Genomic DNA, 20,144 nt, shown 5'->3' with positions numbered 1-20,144 from the left:
GGAGTTACGTTTCTTTGCTTTTGAAGGTCAGCTTCCCTCATCTGGTATTCTCAATTCACATAATTCCCTAGCAATCATGTTCAAAATCTGAAAATGACAAGTTGGGAAGAGTACACCAGTTCTAAAGAAAACCCCCACATAATAATAAACAATATGATAAATAAATACTAAATATAAAATGGCTACCGAGCACCTAACATCAACGAGACTCATACTTAGATGGCCCCTAATGTTTGAGGGAAGAGCCAGGCATTAACAGTTTTCGTTAAGATGAGAGGAATTAGGCCTTGTCATATATTGGATGGGGGATCATTCCAGAGAATGGGGCAACCACAGAAAAGGAACACTTCCTAAGACCCATAGGATGACAACATTTGAAAAAGAGAATATGGAGCATGCCCTCCCTCTGGGAGTATGTTCTTGGCAGAAGGCAATCCATCAAGCAATCTAACCTTATGCCATGCGGAGCTTTGTAAGTAATAAGCAGCACCTTGAATCATGCCCCGAAGCCTATCATAAGACAATGCAGCTTGTGGAGTATGGTGTTATATAGACTTAAAAAGATGTGCCCATAACTACTCATGCTATTGCATTCTGAGCCAATTGAAGTTTTCGGATAGCAATAGCCCAGTCAGAAGGTTATCAAGGTGAATAACTATAACCAGGACCTCCTGTCCAGGATTGGGTGCAACTGGATACAAGAATATCTGATGTTACTCCGTTTGTTAACAGATAGCATATAGGAAGTTGATTTCTTTTTCTTTAAAAAAGAAACAGAGGAGATGTAACCAAAGTTATCTAAAGAGCAAGGAGAGGATAGACATTTTATATTTTCATTGCTTTCATATAGGACTAGCAAACCTATACTTCTTCAGATATAGCCTCCAAATTCCATCTGCCAGGATGCTCATTGATTTCTGCTGATTATTAACTGCCTTATAAGTTACCAGCCAGAAACATGGCTGTTTGAGAGGCCTGTAGTGACATTGATTCTAGTTCCTGATTTGTTTTCTTTTGTTTTTCCTGAAGTTACAACAAAGATTCAAAGGAGCTCAATGTCTGGTTGGAATCTGCTGAGCAAAATGTGAACTATTGGAAGGAGCAGTCTCTCAATGCATCTCAGGACCAGAACATTGTCCGGAACCATATTCAGAGTTTGCTTGTAAGTTAGACAGTGTTTATGTAGCAGAGACTGATGTAAAAATACAAGGACAGTCTTTCCATCTAATTTTGTACATTGTCCCCAATACAGGCCAACCATCTCTCTAATCTAGAGAGCTCAATGCCTATTAGTCAAAGATTTTTTTTTATTTTAAGTTTTGTTGCTTGGAGCCATTAATAAACATACAGTATTCTCTGTATATTTATCTAATGCTATTTTGTGAGCCCATCTTCAAACTCATTATACTTCCTTTTCTAATCAGTCTCACAGGATAAGGCCTGATTCACTGCATGACACTCCAAAGGCTAGAATTACAGACTATACTAATGTGATTTGTTAATGTTTGGTGAATAACTCTATTGTATTTTATGGTAATAAATTACAGTGCAAAATCATGATTTGTTACTGGCTATAGTTGTGACCTTACCTGATTTTGATATGCAGAGATGAAGAAATTATTTATAATTTTCTGACTTATTCCTGATTTGGTATTATAGTACGTCTCACGCAAACTTCTAATCAAATCACAAAAATGCAAGGCAAATGAGAGAAAATAAAGGGAAATTTTTCCAAGTCAGTCATAATTGTTTGCCAGTCTGACTGTTCAAAAAATTGAGCTTAAAACAAACATTGGCTTAATGTGATATTTGAATGTAGCCTCAAAGCCCTATTTACTGAGTTAAGCCTTCTACGGTTTTCTCCAACGCCCCCACCATCACCACCATTACCTTTACAGATAGCAGGTATGTTCTCTTTTATGTAGCTGGTTGTGTCATTCACAACCAGAATATGGGAATGAGTTATATTGTAATCTATCCAGACAAGAATCATTTATGAATTTAATATCTAAGTATAATTACTGCTGTTACATTTTTATGTTTTAGCCCTCATTCTTGCAAATATCTTTGACTTCGTCATCTGAATGACTTTCTCATCTCGCTTCCATTTGGTCCCTACTATCATTAGTCACCTATTTGTCCAGAGGACAAACAAAAATATCATATGTAAATGGCAAATGTCAATACAGAAAGTTTGAACCTGGGTCTAATTGACCTAAGTGTACTTTTCCATCTAAACCTTCAGCACTGTTTTTGGGTGCTCTAAAATGTAAAACATAAAGAGTAAACCATGTTGAGCAAAGGTTTGGACTTTGCCCTCCTCAGTCTATTCCCAGCTCTGTCCAGGATACCTAATTAGTGCTTGGCTAATTCTTAAAAAGTGAAAAAAAATGAAAAAAGGAGAACAATATTTTATCTTAGTTTAAAATCATTTCATAATTTAATATTTCTTAACATTTTTATGCATACCATATTTTATGATTTTGTATGATTCTTCAGGAATTCTTTAAAGAAGTAGATGATAAATCTTCCTTGAAATCTTCTGTCATAAGTAGTGGAAATCAGCTGTTGCTTATTAAGGAATCTGATGATGCAAAGTTGCGCTCAGCTTTGGCAGAGTATGAGCAGAGATGGAGTGACCTTGTTGTTCAATTACCAACCATCCAAGAGAAGTTTCACCAGGTAAAAAGTAATTCATCAGAAAAGCTACTAGGCATGAATAACTTTGAAGACTGCCAGAGTTATTAATTGCATACTGCTGGACATTACATACAGTATCTCTGCCATTTCTCTGTTTAAAAAGTCTTATCTATCTCTTTTATCTATGGTGAATCCTTCATTGTGAAGTATTAAATACTACCTTTGTTGCCATTCTTGCTTGTGATGCTGATTTGTATAAAACTCATTTGTATAAAACTCAGGGATGTTGATCCACAATTGCCCCACTAAAAAGTTTGATTGAAATTGCCCAATATTGTTTTTTATCTTTGACTTGAAATAGCAAATGTCTCAGCAGTTTAAAACATACTAAATAACTCATAATCCCTTCAATCGTCACTTCAGAGATATTTCCTTACCAGATTTCTCAATGTCTTCAGTAATGATAGATTGCCTTCACTGGCAAGTTCTTAAAAAGTCAGGAAGATATTCAAAGATGTATCTGCCTTGAAAATAGTCCATGTTGAATGGTATTGCACAGTCAAACATCAGCAGCTGAACAGCAGGAAATGCTTTATGACATTATGTCCTAAAGTGTTTTATGATGATTTTTATGTCATAAAATGTTTTACAAAATTTGCCCAATTTCAATTTCATGGGAGCCATGGGTTCTTACACATTCTGTAAGTTAGTCCATGATCCTTGTTTCAAAAATTGTTGCCTATAGTGCATTATTTGGCCCAGTTAAAAATTACACACAGGAGAGTTTCACATACAATTCAGGTATAGTTGTGGGAGAAGAAGGTAAGATGATAGATAGATAGATAGATAGATAGATAGATAGATAGATAGATAGATAGATAGATAGATAGATAGATAACCTTTATTGTCATTTTTTACTGTGGGCACAATGGCACACATTAAAAATGAAATTTAGTTGCTTGCTCGCAAAGATGACACGTGCATCATAATGTCATCGTGTGAATGACATTCTTTTTACATTTAAATGCCTCAGACATGATGACTTCACGACATAAATGCATTATTTCCACAATAACATGATGATGCAGACTTTATTTTGACATCATTGTAGCAACCTAGAACTAAGGAGAAACTTCCTGACAGTTAGAACAATTAACCAGTGGAACAACCTACTTCCAGAAGCAGTGAATGCTCCAACACTGGAAGTTTTTAAGAAGAAATTGGACAGCCATTTGTCCGAAATGGTATAGGATTTCCTGTCTGAGCAAGAGGTTGGACTAGGTGACCTTCAAGGTCCCTTCCAACTTTATTATTGTTGTTGTTATTGTTACAGATGCCACTGTGCATTTGTAAACTTTGTGCCCCCTTTTTAACTTGTGAACATTAGCAACAATTTGCTTAGAATAAAGTGAACCCAGCTGAAGGGGATGTCTACAACACAATCAAAAATGACTGAGAATGAGATAAAAATCTGGAGCATTTCTGACTTGTAAATATTCTTCTGCAGACAAGGTTGACTACTGTTAGCTCTAATATTGTTATATAATAATAGTAATAGTCTATAGTCACTGGCTTATTTTTAGAAGCCCTATAGCAAGAGAATTCTGTCCTTTTTTTACCAATACACTGAGTAGGGAGACAAAAGAAAGAGGCAGAGGTTGCACTAAATGAGAGAAAAGTGAGTGCTTCCATTTCCCATAACCTACAATACTCAACAGAGAGCCCAAAAGGAATATCTTAGAAAATACATTAAATTTTGTTCCTTAAAAAAAAACAAGTATAATGGTGTAATTTTCTAACAGCTCCAGATGGCAAAATTGCCATCTTATGAAGCCATCACAGAACTGAATGCCTGGATGAATTGCATTGATCAGCAAAGAAGAGATGAGGTTGTAATTAATTTGCAAAGTTCTGCTAGCTTGAAAGGCCTTCTTAGGAGATACAAGGTAAGTGAAACACTATAAATTCATGATGTCTAGAAATGGTTTCATTTCCTTTGGGCAGAAAATAAAATACATCCAAACAAGGAATCATACTACGTGGTCTGTATGAGTCAACTGAGATCAAGAGAAAGAACTAAAATAATCTCCTCTATATCCTTAGGGAATGAGTGCATATTCTTGCATCATCAATTTGGTCTACCATGTAGAGTCAATTGTGTGAGCTGGGTCTCTATATAAATTCCGCCTGCCTGCCTGCCTGCCTGCCTGCCTATCTCTATCTATCTGTCTGTCTGTCTGTCTGTCTGTCTGTCTGTCTGTCTGTCTGTCTGTCTGTCCGTCCGTCCGTCCGTCCGTCCATCCATCCATCCATCCATCCATCCATGTATTGTCTACTTCAACTTCTTATTTTCCCTTTACCTATCATCCTACCTCACTGGGTGTCCAGATAGCAATTAGCAGGTGTCTGTCAGATTTATCTGTATGAGTTTGTGGGAAGGTGAGATATTAATATTCATATGTCAAATATTTATTCATTCATTTCCAAGACAGATTGATATGCAATAGGTAAAATCAGACTTCTAAATATCTGGAATCTCTATGCAATGTTTTCGAGTTTTCTTTCCACTTCTAGAAATCTATTATATAGTTAACCTGTGGTAAGATAGCGGCCTATACATCTGTCAAAATGTTGTGGTTTTTTCACAGAAGGCTTTTGAGTCTTTCATTTTGTCTATATGACCAAAAGCTTTTTTCTTTTGGAGATTTTCTTTATTTAATTCACTAATATTATCATGCAAATAAAGCTAAACAGGTAGTGCTTACACTGTCACATAATTATTTGTCAGTGTCTTTAAAAGGTATCATTGTTTTATGGATCACATATAAAAGGAAAATGAGTTGGGAGAAGAAGAAAGCACACTTAAGCATACTTACAAAATCCTTTTAGCAGTGTTTCCCAAACTTGACAATTTTAAGGCATGAGGACTTCAACTCCCAGAATTCCACAGCCAGCAACGCTGGCTGTGGAATTCTGGGAGTTGAAGTCCACATGCCTTAAAATTGTCAAGTTTGGGAAACACTGCCTTATAGGAATCTTGTCTCTCAGAGAGGAGATTGCATCCAGCAATATATTGGCAGCAATATAGAAAACTTTCCCTTTGCTTCTCCCAGGATGTTTTTTTTCAACCAAACTCACAATCTCTTCCTAATTTGATGCCTTTACATATGTATTGTACTACAACTTTCATCGCCCCCACCAAAATGATCATTATAGGCAGTTACACTTTTTAAGTGCCCATGATCATTATGCTCTTTAACTATGAGCAAGGGACTTGGCCATACAATTATGAGTTATTATAACTCTGTGCATCTATCCTGTTGCTCAGCAGAAACAGTTATAAAGGAACAAAACTGTATTTGCTGCATAGAAAACATGCTTTTTTTTGACAGTTGTATATTATGTTTCTAGGAATATGTGATGGAAATGAACTTTAAACAATGGATAGTTGATTATGTGAACCAGTCACTACTACAGTTGACACCTTGTGATGTTGAAAGCAAGCGTTACGAGAGGACGTCATTTGCAGAATGTCTCGGGGAATTGAATATGAATTGGCACCATTTGCAAGGGTCTTTGAATGAAAAGGTTTGGATGTCCTTTAAAACCTTTTGCAGAGAATGTGAGTCAGCTTCAGATGTGCCTAGTGGAAGATCACCCATCCACTACAGCTTCATTGCTTTGTTCTCTGTGCTGCAGAGAACTCTTTAGAATGGGAGAGGGGTCCTGCTTGGAAAGACTGCAGTTGGAGAAATCAGGTCCATGCAAGTCATCTCCACCCAATTTGTGATTTGTCTACATTCACTGCTGCTCACTGGGCAGAAGCCTATCGTGATGGCCTTCCTGTCCCATCTGCAAGGTCTGATGCTATTCAGATCTGCATCAATGATTAGCTAGCAAACAAGGATTCTCCAGGCAGCTCCAAAGCCAGCAGGAACAAAAGCAAACATAGATTTAGTTCTCATTTACCTTCTCTAATCCATAGACCTCAGTAAGCCTGCCTTATACCCATTTTGGTTTATGTTGCCCCACTGTCACAGCAGCCAGTCAAAGGATAGGAATAATACAACGACAACACAACTATGTTCTCTTTACATTTCCAATTAAGTACAGTAGATTGATCCTTAAAGTTGCTATTTGGAGGCGGTCTGAAGCTTTCTTCTATTATATCTGAGTCCAGAAACTCTGCTGCAACAATAAATTAAAATATGAGGTGCTTCCTAGAAAATGAGGAAAATATTCTTCTGTGCTTATCGCCATAAACTAAAAACACGTCTCCTTCCTAAATTTTGCAAATAATTACAAATTGTCCTCTATACAGATTAAGGAGTTGGAGCACATTTTGGAATCTGTTGTTAAAAATGAAAACAAAGCACAATCCTTGGGCAGCTGGCTAGAAGCACAAAGCAGAAGGCTAGAACATTTGAAGAACCCAGCAAGTTCTGTTCTTGCACAGGGCATATTAAAAGACTGCAAGGTAAATGCTCATTATTTCATTACATTTGAAATGTCGAGTTCATTTTGTTGATGATCTTCAACATTTTAATCCTATCTTTTTTCCTATATGTTCAGGACAATAAATGTGAATTTATCCTTCAAATTAAAAAAATAACACAATAATTGTCCACAACCATTAATAAATGCAATCCATTCAAATCTGATGTAATAAAAACAGGTCACAATGGAAAACAAAGGAGGGAAATAAACTCAGAGATCTCCTCATACAGATGGATCTATAGAATGGTCCCTCAGGGAGACAGTTTGGTGAAGAAAAAAAACCCTAAAAAATAATTGATTGTAGAACTGCCTATCAAAAGGGTCTGTCCTGTTTTTCTCCCTGATGTAGCTGTAAATACCCTCCTGGAGTGCATGTGCCAGGGAAAAGATGCAGGAAATGAAACTTCTTTCTCCTGGGGCCTTACTTAGCTTCCAGTAGAATTAATTAGGGTCTTTTTTGACTCAGATTGAACTGGAGGGCAGATGGATCTACAGAATCATCTTGTTCCACATGTTATTTAAGCTCCTGAATGGAGTTATACAGAGGTTTGTAGAAGAACTAGTATGCTGCTAATACATTATTCTGCTTCTCTTATATTTGAGAATGTAAGGATATAAAAAGAGCCCTACTGGATCAGACCAAAGACCACTTTTGTCTTTCACATTCTGGCCAGGCAGAAACATATGCAAAAGTCCCAAATTCCCATGACTATTGCAAATACTGGGTGTACTCTAGACTCTTCAAGAATAGTAACTATCGATAGCCATACCTTTAATGAATTTGTTTTAACCTCCTTTAGGTTGGTGGCTGTCACATCATCCTAGTCCAGTAGCTTATCTTGTATATTTCATGGGCTTTCTCTGAGCAGCTCTGTGGCTCACTGACGAAACCACAGAGACTTTCTCATAGCAAAACCTGGAGCAAAAATTCTTTTGACCCTAATACATCTAGAGAACACCATGGTGAGGAAGATTGTGTTATTCTCAAAATAATAGTGGCAAATCATATTTGCTATGTCTTTCTTGACTCCTTCCTCTTACAAGGTGCAACGTTTATTTTTTTGCTTTATTGCTATGGTTACCCCCATTCCTCTACTATAGTCAAACTGAAAAGTAACAGTAATTTTGCTATTTATTCTCTGCAATGTTTTATTGAGCTCTGGAGCATCTTCATTTTTCTAGCTGAGAGATGGAGATTCATTCCAACTAGCCAGTAAGAAGCTTTGTAAATAAATAAGAGACAGATTGAAACTCTCTTAGTGAGCAGGTACACACACCAGGGGATAATAGAAGGGAAATCGAGAAGTTAAATAAAACCAAGAAGAATTTTTCAAGATTTTAGAAGAAAACTTTACAAATGAACAAGAGATATTTCCCCACCTCAAATCTTAGCCACATTTATAAATAAGCATACAGTATATATCACAGTTTATATTAAAAAAAGTAAGATCATGGCCTACATGAATTACTTAATTTGGATTTTGTACTTAATTTACATAAAAGATACTGCTGTTTCTGATGGGGGTACAAGTATCATGCAAACATTCTTCTAATATTATTCTTTGTAGCTTGTCTAACTTAGATTTCCTAATGTCAGATGAAATCAAAAGGTATCTAACTTTGCAGATGCAGATCCCTGCCTTAAAGATCCCTAATGACACCAGTGTTTTTTTTAGTTTGCTCATAAATTATCTTCGTGCAAATTTGAATATAATAATAAAATACTAAATAATAAAAGAGTGATTGTGGAGATATATATCTCATTACACTGAATTAATAGTCACCTAAGTGGCAGTTAAGTTGCACTTTGCAGCTAAACCTACCCTTCCCCTGGATTTCGTATATGCTGAGCTGTCTATATCTAGTCTGGAAAAAGATTGGAGCCAAAGATAAATAAGATTTTTAAATCAGTGTTCAGTATGAAAAAGGCAAATTCCATGTTAGGGATCATTAGGAAAAGATTGAAAATAAAATTGGTAACGCTGAAATTCCTTTATACAAATCCACAATCTGTCTCCATTTGGAACACTGTATGCATTTGGAAAGGATATAACTTAATTGGAAAAAAGGACAGAAAAGGACAAGCTAAGTTATTGATGGCCTACCTTATGACAAAACACTGCCTGGAACTCTTCAGGTTAGAGAAAAAGATGCTGAGACAGGAGGTATATGATCAAGGTGTACAAAACCTAAAGAAAATGGATAAGTAAACAAAACTTGTCTCTTTCTCAAAACAGTGAGACCAGGACCTATTCAATGAAACAGACTGGAAAACATTTAGAACAGGCAAAAGAAAGCACTTATTGATGCAATGCATTATTAATCTGTAGAATTACATGGTATTGACCCAGTATGTTACATAGTTTTAATGGTGGATTGGATACATATATTCATACATACATATTTTTATATCTATATCATCTGTATATCTACTGTATATCTCCATACCTTTATATCTGTCTGTCTGTCTGATCAGCATGTCTCCAAATACAAAATGCAGGGGACAGTGATAGAAAAGAGGTATGTCTTCATCTCCTGTTTATAAGATATCTGGCTAGCAACTGAGAAATAAAAGAATGGACTACTATGAGACTTGTTTTGATCCAATTGGGCTATGCTTATATTGTTCTTAAGTATTTAACAAAAACTTCTGTTCCATTTAATTTACCATATTACTTGGCATAGATCTTTAGAAAATATGCCCTATTATATTCTAATGTTAAATGTTGATTTTTTTTTCCTAAATTGTATTTCAAGAATAATATCTTTCCTCTTATGCCTATTTATCAGGTGTTAGAATATCAGCTTCCTATGAAGTCTAAGGAAGTGGATCAACTGAAAAACAATCCCACAGTTTTAGAGGATTGTGCTGTTTCTGCCAAGAAAATAGTGTTCACAACCACCGATTTGGATGGAATGAGAATTAGCATTATCAATCAGGTTGTTATCTTGATTTTTGGCTATGTATAAGAATTAGTGGCTTCTTAAATGTCACCAAGTGATTTCTTTCCAAGCTAGGATTTGAAACCATTCTACATAACGATAGGGTCCTTGAAGGCAACATGAGATATCTATATTCTGAAAATATGTATAAAGAAAACAAAACAAAAAAAAGTACAATATATAGTTTGGACTGAAGACTCTCAGGTTTTTGTGTGCAGTTCAGTCTTTTGTATGAATAGTTCTGCTGGCTGTCTGCAATCATTTGGATTCAAAAGTATCACCCAATCTTTCACTTATATCTTATATCTGAAATGCTCTCTTCTACTTAAACAAACTTCTGTTTAAGAGAAAGCTAATGTGTAAATGTTCATATAGATGATTGCAGATGTTGTTATAGTGGGTTCTGAAAGAAAAAGGGTATTTCCTTGCTCATAAATAAAAGCAGTTTTCCTATCCACTCACATGTTCAGAATTGAGAGGGTGATTTTCTTTTAAGATGGCTAGAAATTAAAACTATGATATTTTCTGTGAAATATATGTACTATCCTACTAGATCTCACAAATTTAAATTAAGTCATCAACTTAGATGACCTAACATAGAAGCTTGAAATATATTGCATTTTACCATCTTTTCTCCTTTAGTGGCCAGGCAGAAATTAACCAACAATAAATGGGAGCCAGGGAAGATCCATTGCTCCTTAGAAACTGAGACTTAAATATATTTTCTCTAATACTGTAAAAGAACATCAGTTATTTTTATTGTGATCAAAGACCAACCAGTACAATCTAATAGTGAAGTTAATGATATGTCATCATGAATAGCTGCTATTGATTGTTTATCCTCCATAAAAGTGCCTGATTGTTTTGGCATTTCTTAGTTGATGGTTATCTCCACCGCTCAGGGCAGTGAATTCCAGAAGATTATTATAGATTGTCTGGGGGGGGGGGAAGACTTGATCCTCCTATTAGTTCATTGGATGACCTGAGGTTCCAGTAGAACTAAAAGACTAAAGGAGTAAATGCTATGCTCACCTTCTGTATTCCATATCTGATGTTAAAAGCTTTCAGAATAATAGGCCAATAAGTAAATAACAAAACTTCTGTGGCTGTTGGATATTTTTGACAGATGGCTAAATTTATAAGTTTTGACATGTCCTAAAAGTCAATCTTTACTGAGATCTCTGTTACAAGAGAACATAATCCACTACGGACCTTCTGTAACTGGAAAAGTCAAAAGATAGCAGATTTTGTCTAGCACATCATGAAATGTGAAAAGCATTATGAAATCAGACTATTTGCATGTGGGCTATCCTGGCAAAAGTGAAATATGAAACCCAGATTCTATCTCCAAATTCAGCCATTAATTCATTATGCTAGGTATAATAACTGCCAAAGTTCTGTAGATGCTGCCTAACTGTAGATAGTTTATAACAAATCTTTGAAATAATAGAAACCCAAACCTGTTTAATAGCAATTTTCAGCTTTCACGGAACAAGAACTTGCAGCTGAGTTGTCTGTTCCTTCTGCAGTTTAAAACTCTGCAGGCATTTCTGAATTTGTGAGTTTTCCTGCTGAGATGTCAGCATTCAAGAGAGTGAAACCAGTGCATTTATTCCTGTACATCTTCCTCTAACCAAGCATGCGGGAATGAACTCTACAAGCACAACAGGACTTTGTCCTCAAATTAAATTGATAATGAAAATTATTCTAATACTTCAGTCTCTTATACAGATCAGTGATTTTTTTCCTTGAACATTTTATTTGAAGCATGTACCAGTACTCCTAAAACCATTTATATATTACATTATTAAATAAATACTTAGAGGGTTTTTTATCCAGTGTGTATTAGAAAGAAAATGATGTAATAAAAAAACAACAGGGGATATCTCTTGAGCAGTTTTCAAATGTCCTAGTAAGTAATTTCATATACATCCTTTTTAAGCATAGGCTTTTATGTTTGCAGGTTGCACAGCTGAAGTCTTCTACAGAGTCTGCTTTAGAGTGCTGGAAGAGTTATGATGAAACTTGGGATGAAATCAGGCTGATGCTTGCAAATGCTGTGTATTGCCTGGAGCATAGCAAGAATCCTTTCATTACAGTGATGTCACTGAAAAAGCAAGTGGAAGATCTCCAGGTATGTTTCACAAAGACCAATGTGTTGAGCTCCATGGTTCCACAGTATTCCTTCTTAAAAATAAGGAGCTGCTCTAGATATTAGTGCCAAATGAATATGTGGCACATGATTGAATCATAACAGATATCCTGGGCCCATATGCTATTCCTCCCACATGCTGTATTTCTCTAGTTTGAAATGAAATAGCAGATTGATTTATGCAAGCCCTAAAAACCAGAGAATGAACATCAAGAACAAACCCTGGTGTTTGATCCTGCTTGGTGTAGAAAGCATAAATCATGATTTTACAGATGAAATAAATCAACCAACTACAATTTCCTCCAACTTGGGAAAAGAGAAAATAATGTATAATAAGCAATATGAGAGGGAGCATGAACCAGCATCCTTCGGGGTTTATCTGTAGAGAGCCCTGGAGAATTAATCTGTAATGAGAATTGTACTCCATTAGTCTCAGGACTATCAGCACATATTCTTTGTAAAAAGTTTGTTAGTTTTCTCGCTATGTTTCTAAGCCCAAAAGGATTAGGTGGTGAGAGGATGTTTCTGTTTTCCAAGCTTCCTGAAATGAAGAGTGAGTCTGGAAGACACCCCCCCACACACACAACTTTTGCCAATCTAGAAAAGCATGTTTGCCAGTGGCAACCTTGTCACAACTCACATCCTGCTAAATTGGTGAAAATATGCTGTTTTAGAAGGATGGATATAAAGTAGCGTACCAATAGCCATCTCCTCAAGCATCATCACATTTGTAACTAATTAAGTGGTATTTCTTTTCACAGTCTCTTCAAGATAAAGCTGAGGGAAACAAAGAAATCTGGGCTAGGCTCCAGACTGCTGCTGATAACCTGAAGAAAGTGTGTGATCCCTCATTCTCGGAGATTATTGAACAAAAACACAAAGAGGCATGCACAAGGTACAATACTTTTTTTTCCCTTTCACCATTTAGAAGTTTGACTTCAAAAAATTATTTCTGGTAAATACAAGTGCAGTTATTGCCGGCAGACATAAGATATTGCTTAATTTATATAGGAGATCAATAGAATGGTTTTAAATTGGTCATCTGTATCTTTTAGGGACAAAGTGATTGTGTGAATTACTTAGTTTGTTCTGCACATTGGACACTGTTGTACTGATCACAGCTATTTATCTAATTTTTGCAATACTAGCCTTCCTGGTCAGAAAAATAAGAAAACATTTTTAAAAAGGGATCTGGTGGTACCTTAAACTAAGGATTTAGTCTACCACCATTGCTTTAATTCCAAATAGAAATATGAAAAAGATTGCAAAAGAAGTTTCAGAGTTGCCGATCTCACTCATTTTCTGTGGCACAAATAAATCCAGTCAATTCATACTCTACTACTCAAAGTAACTGGCATGCACTTAGTTGCTTGCTCCCAGTTCCAACCAATACCTTGGATTGCACCCAGAAGTAAATTAGATGCTCTGAGTAGAGATAAATGGCATTGGAAGTTGCTCAGAGTTCAAGCGATAGCAGAACAGTCACACTGTTCTTGGCCTTGCCAGAAGTTTATGCTAAAACACAATCAATGTGGTTTCAGTCCCATACCCAAACTTTAAAGCCAGACTTCTGTGCAACCGTAGCTCCACCAACCTCTCAACAATCTGCTTCAAGAAGAGAAGATTGCAGACAGGTTGAATATTGTTCAGTTAAAGAGAAGGTGCACCACTGACTCCTTCAAGATGGGCAGTACCAACCCTCTCATGAAGCAGCTTGTTCGTAAGCTGAGAGTTGAGAAAATCTTCTTTGGAACTATCATTGGGCTCAGGAGGCAGGAGCTGCAGCAGTGTTGGTTGGGTTTCCTGCACAAGACTTGTAGAGTGGGAAGAAATCCTGTGCTTATTCCACCATTGCCTCCAATTTGACCAGAAGCATCATAAGAGCAATGGAAAGACATTGGGGGGAGGAAAAATGTATCTTCCTTGGAAATGGAAGTTTCCCTCTGAAAGGCATTCTTCCTGCAAAGAGACCTTACAGTTTATTTGAGTTTAAGTAGAAATATTTTCAGCCTCCAGAACAAATTGCTTAATCCTATCGTTACAAACAAATCAGAGCGTTTTGTTTTCTCATGTTTTTTTTTTTAAATAATGCTGAGTAAATTGCTTGCTCTTGTATTTCATTTTTACATCTTTATTTTTATAGGTGGTTATTGATAAACAAAAATATTGAAGAGAAACTACAAAAGGCTCACACACATTTGCATTTGTGGGAATTCTACACAGAGGTTTCAGCCAAACTAGACAAATATGAAGAGCAGTGTGATTCTCAGTTGATGTCTGATACACTTTCAAGCCGCACAAGGGATTTTCTTAAGGAGATGGCAGAGAATATAAAAGTAAGAATGGAAGACTATAAGAAGAAGCCAATGCTCCTTTTCCCCTGAAAAAGAGGCCAGTAAGATTGCTGCCCTCACACAACAGCAGGAACAGCAGTGTCTGCTTTTTTTGGGAGGAGTGAGGAGCAGGGAAGGAGACTCTTCACCTTCTCTGCTGCCTCCTTCTTATGTCCTCCCAGGTATGAGTCCCTTGCTGCCTGCCCATCACAGATATCAAGTGAGCACCACTGTAATCTCTATAACTTTTGAGACTGCAGCAGTGCTCTCCAACATGCATGGTGGTAAAGACAGAGATTGATGTAGATGGCAGAGGTTGTTGGTAGGAATATCTACCTTGTAGGTATCCCCCAGCAGATTAATGTTTTACTAGAATCAAAAAAGAGAAAACCTTGGCTCTGTTCTTTCCAGCAGCCACAAGAGGCATTCAGTCCTGTTCTGTAGTAGCCAGTTGGAATCCTGGAGCTCATTGACCTCACCCAAGTGCCTCTTCCATGAAAATCAAAAGTTTGCATAGGGAAGGATTTGTACTTTTTCCACTGAAAACCTCCTTTCCTGCCAGCTATCTTAAGGCTAAAGTAAGGGAGTTTCTAATCCAGCACTCTATGTTTCAGCTAGTTGCATTTGTAAAGCTAACAGGCTTAGAGGATTTTCCCAGCATATACCTAAACTTGACTGTCCATAGGTACCAAATTTCTTAATTTGGAATTGATTGGAATGTTGTTTGTTGCTTTGTTTCAATAGCAAAACAGGACAAAACAGTATTTGATCAAAACTGAAGCTTCCATTTGTCCTGTAGACTTCCCCATGCAATTTTAATGTTTATGTGAAGAATTGTATTCATGAAGATCACAAAGCACAGCTTACTATCCTTTTGTGCTCCTATTTTGTTATTAACTTTGCAAAACTTAAATTCACTTTTGGGATGCAAAATACCACTCACCCATCACCAGCACTACCCTCAGTCAAATACTGATGATATTAAAGCATGGTGAAGGAAACAAAATCTATTTGTTTGTATAAAAAAGGTTCATTATACTTTATCTCTACAAAGGTGATTAAAAAAAAAAATAAAGCTCAACAACAAAACAGCTGTGTTTTTATACCCAAAATGTCTTAGATCCAATCCTTGAGTTAGCTCATATTGGTAAAGACTTTTGTCAGATGAATAATTATTCCAGTTTCATCCTGTGTGTATCAAGGTTATTCGTGCTTTCCAAAGAACGTGCTTTGAAACAAGAAGTGTAATCTATAGGTGGGAGGAAAGCAAAGAGCAATGATCTTTTCCCATAGATGTCTGGATTGGGAGTAAGAATTGCCGAACCCCTGATGGAGAATACATCTCAACTTACCATTTTTACCAACGAATTCAATTTCTTGCCAGTGTGTTTGGGGCTTGTGGTCCTAGTCCTGATTCCAAGCCGAAGACATTTCAGCTGGTTCTGAATGCTTACCTTTGTTACAACTTTCTTGTGTGCCAAGATCTTTGACCCTTGAACTTAAAAAACAGTGTACATTAGTATTTGCAGGATCAGAGCCAGCCCAACTGCATTTTGTATCAATTTAACAGATCTATGCTGTAGGGGAAAATATTTCAGAATGTTCTTCAGTAATACAGTAAAAAGTAGTAACACAGCAGTAGAAATGTTTCTGCTGTGTTATAATAATATAGAAGCAGCTTTCTACAATATAATTCCATGACTCTGGACAACAGTTAAAAAAAAAGATAATTTTGTCAAACAAGAAGCAATTGGTAAAGCCATCTGGTGTTAATAGTCGTCCCTCCACCCCACAAGCTAACAAAAAATAGCAGTGGAGAGCTAAACAATTCTTCTTTTATAAAGAGTAATTCTAAAGAAGAACCCTAATGGATGGGGATGATTCTTTTTTCATTTTCTTTTCAGTTGTGAATGACTATTAAGAATCTGTCGGACCACTTGTTGTGCTTTTAAGCCTAATCTTCTTTTTCCCTGTGCTAACAGTTTTAGCTGAAGTTGAGGATTTAGGGTAAAGTTCTCTGCATTTTTGCAAATGGTTAGAAAAGTGTGTGTGGCCTTAATAAATTGCTCAGGAAGCCTAATGCGAAGAAATTAAAATGGACCCCTTTAGAGCAAGGAACTCATTTAGCCTGAAAAGCAGCAGTGACAAGGGAAAAAAGGAAGCCAGGCAAGCATTAGTCCTATTGGCAAAATTTGTTCTTAATGGTAGTAAATTAGCATTTTCTACTTATTTGATGCCCATTAACCACAAAGCTGTGATTCTCATTCTCAAAAGCATGATTTTTAGGTAGCTGGTGTTAAATGGAAATGGTATTAAATTATATACCTTGGATGAGGTGTTCCTCAATTGCATTTCCCCCTCCCTTTCCATAAAATTGACCTACCAAGCTACAGTTTTCTTAATTTTCTTTGTATTGCTCATCATATAGTCAGAAAGTGAAAAGGAATTAAGCATCCCAACAATGTTCAGGATTAAAGATCTGGGGCCTCATCAGTCTGGCTAGTCTTCTAGGTCAGAGGTCTTCCACCTTTCTCAGTTGGCGGACCAGAGGGAAAGGGAGGGGGAAGCATTTACATGTGCCCGTGCATACACACACAAATGGGGCCACGAGCATGTACGATGCAAAAGGGGTGGTGCTAGCACCTGTGTGACACTCACTAGCATTGCTCTGTTTTTGCCGCGTGGGCGCTAACTGCCCCATTTTCACCATGTGGTGCCCTGTTTTCAAGGCGTGGTGCCTTGTTTTTGCCATGCAGTGCCCTGTTTTCACCACACGGTGCCTCGTTTGCGTGGTGGCAGCGCTAATGCAAATGGGGGTGAGTGCGCACATACATGTCTGCTCAATGGCCAGCCTGTTTCGCGGCCCAGTGGCCAGAAGGCCATGGCCCCAATAGCGGGCCATGGCCCATAGGTTGGGGACCCCTGTTCTAGGTTTTATGTGAAGACCTTCTTACTAGCTTTCAGGGGATATAGTGGTTTTGTTCAAATGTACCCTCTACTAGAACTAAGGTGCTTATGACTGGAGAGCATGGCTCTTCGATGCTTTGGTTGGTTTGCAAATGGTGGCTGTCACACTTTATAGTTTGAAGGATGTTTTAAGGTACTTCAGGTAAGTCTGTGAACAATTTCATGAATTAGATAACTAATAATTGGCTCTTCCAGTGCCTCCTTGTTATCTGGCAGGTAGAATCTTAGTTCTGGAGTCTCCGATTGCTTCTCTTAAGGCAGTGGTTCTCAACCTGTGGGTCGGGACCCCATTTGGGGTCGAATGACCATTTCACGGGGGTCGCCAAACAACGCAGTCCGCCATTTTTCCCCCTTTTCTTTAGCTGTGCTACTCCCTTTTATTCTACTGGCTTTTGAAAGCCAATAGAATAGACTCTCTTGAATAGAGTCTAATTCTATTGGCTTTCAAAAGCCAATAGGAATTGTCCAGGCTGTCTCTGCCCTACTGAGCCCGCCAAAAGTCCCATTCTGCAAATGGTGCTGCACCAGTTGAGTAGTCTTCGACTTATGATCGGTTGAGTAGTCCTCGACTTACGACCGGTTAGGGGTCGCGGCATTAAAAAGGTTGAGAACCACTGTCTTAAGGCATATTTCCTTTGTTTTTAGAGACTGCAACTTGGCCTTCAAGACATCAAAGAATATTATCTTCAGGCTTCTGAATCAAGTTTAACTCAGTTGGCTGAACTGGAGACACAGAACCTTCTTCAGGAGAAACCCCAGCCACTTCAAAGGATCTCCTATCTGGAAAAGATGCTACAGATGAAAGCAGATGTTTATCAAGTACTGCTATTTGCTTTATATAAGCATTTTCAGCAGAGAGTGGGAAATTGTATAATTTTCCTGAATGTTATATTTAGAAAATACTTTTCATTTATATATCTGGGTTCCCCATGCTTTTGGTATAATGGGCCAACCCTGGATTTTTGAAAATGTATTTTGAGAATGTTGCTGCTCATTTATATTTATATTTTTTTCAAGAAGCCATCCTTTGGAAAGACATATGGGATTTATAGCAAGCTAGCTACTAATAATGAGGTTTTTTTTAAAAAAAGATAAAAAGTCAGGTGGCAGGTACAGCCACAGCCCATTTTACTTAGTTATCTGCCATTTTTTCAGGTAAACTATATTTTGAAACTATATGTTAAATCAGATAGAATATCAGTATTTCATAATTCTTTCTTCCCTCAGTATGGTCTTTTACAACTGGAAAATTTTGGGAATTCCTTGGAAAAACTGGAAAACCATGTTAAAAATTCCACAGAAATGCTGCACAATTCATGTGAAAGCAATAAAAATTTGGAGCTACTCATGGTAAGCCTGTGTTTATAGTAGTATGCAAACAATTAAGACAATTAAGGCAGTGAAGTGTTTCCTGAGTGTTTTGAACTCTAACTCCCATTGACCCTAGGCAGTATGATATAATCAGAAGTTGCAAAACATTTGAAAGGCACCAGTGTTCAAACAAAGTTTGTAAAAATTGACCTTATTATCTCTTGATAATAATAAGTATTTTAGGTAGTGAAAAGTTCTTCCATAGTATCTGGGCATGAGGTCCCTTATTTTATTAAGCAATGTTCCCACATGGTAAACATCTTCTGTTAGTTCAAGGGCTGTAACATGCTTTGCACAATATCTTAATGGCCACCCTGTAAAAATAGAGCATTTGCGGAGGAAAAATTCAAGAGATATAAAAAAATTCAGGAGGTTTATTCTTTAAAAACTCTAACCCTAAAAAAACACAGGAAGAGGGCTAAGGGGATGCAGGACAAACTGCATGCTTCCTCTGAGGTGCACCTTTTGTATTCTACATTATGGGTTGGAATTCTAGCTGTTACATGAATGCTTTAAGATATCCATATGTAATCTACTCTCGGATCAACATCTGGAGGATTGCAAATTAAATGAACATGAAATGTTCCAGTAAGCTGATTAGCAGTATTTGATGCCAAGCATATCTCTTATCCAAGTCTTCTCTTCCTATCAAAACCTGATGACCTCTTCATGCATTTTGGCAGTAATATATGGTACTTTCATGCCCCCCAAAAGTTGTTGTCTCACAATAAACAGATCAGGTGATTGAAAAGTCCCAACCATTGAGTCACCCAATACCTCTGGACATCCCCTCAGAGTCCCATCCTAAGCTAAAAAGATATGGTTTGGGGACTTCATGTTGTTAGTAGTAAGGCATCTTTGTCTACCATTCTCTGGCAAAGCAACAACAATACCCAATATATATGGCAAACTCATGGTCTTCATTAAACAGAATCTAAGATGGGAGATTCTAAAAAAAGATAACACATAGCTTGGATAAAAAGTAAGCTAAAGCCTCCCTGAAGATTATATCAAATCTTGGTGTCTTTGTGGACAGTTCCATGTGGCGAATATTTGTAGCTCAGGGTTGAAGAGAGGGGTCCTTAGTGCTCTCTGATGTTTCATTACCCAAGCTAGATGACATCAGTACTATCACTGATGATGTTACCTACTTTAGTTAATGAAATGTCTGCAACAAAACAACCAAGCTCAGAGAGCACCTCAGTGCCATATAGCTTTCTTGCAAGAGTGTAGAACTGATT

At 37.1% G+C, this 20,144-nt stretch overlaps 1 protein-coding gene across 10 annotated transcripts in view; it reads left to right on the top strand.

Moving 5' to 3' along the window:
- SYNE2 (spectrin repeat containing nuclear envelope protein 2) overlaps positions 1-20,144 on the top strand; it is a 224,697-nt gene that overhangs the window by 159,595 nt on the left and 44,958 nt on the right. For all 10 annotated transcript variants that reach the window (XM_039319483.1, XM_039319485.1, XM_039319484.1 and 7 more), the window contains 11 exons: positions 1,030-1,162; positions 2,500-2,682; positions 4,443-4,586; positions 6,052-6,228; positions 6,962-7,117; positions 9,928-10,077; positions 12,044-12,214; positions 12,994-13,127; positions 14,376-14,568; positions 18,178-18,351; positions 18,760-18,882. In XM_039319483.1, coding sequence (XP_039175417.1) covers positions 1,030-1,162; positions 2,500-2,682; positions 4,443-4,586; positions 6,052-6,228; positions 6,962-7,117; positions 9,928-10,077; positions 12,044-12,214; positions 12,994-13,127; positions 14,376-14,568; positions 18,178-18,351; positions 18,760-18,882 — 1,738 coding nt within the window. The remainder of the gene's footprint in view (positions 1-1,029; positions 1,163-2,499; positions 2,683-4,442; positions 4,587-6,051; positions 6,229-6,961; positions 7,118-9,927; positions 10,078-12,043; positions 12,215-12,993; positions 13,128-14,375; positions 14,569-18,177; positions 18,352-18,759; positions 18,883-20,144) is intronic.

Source organism: Crotalus tigris, unplaced genomic scaffold, assembly GCF_016545835.1.
Source record: "Crotalus tigris isolate CLP2741 ecotype Arizona unplaced genomic scaffold, ASM1654583v1 scf7180000023598.3388751, whole genome shotgun sequence".
In the NCBI taxonomy this organism is placed as follows: domain Eukaryota; kingdom Metazoa; phylum Chordata; class Lepidosauria; order Squamata; family Viperidae; genus Crotalus; species Crotalus tigris.
The sequence above is the reverse complement of the archived record's forward strand: the minus strand, read 5'-3'. Positions and strand labels throughout refer to the sequence as shown.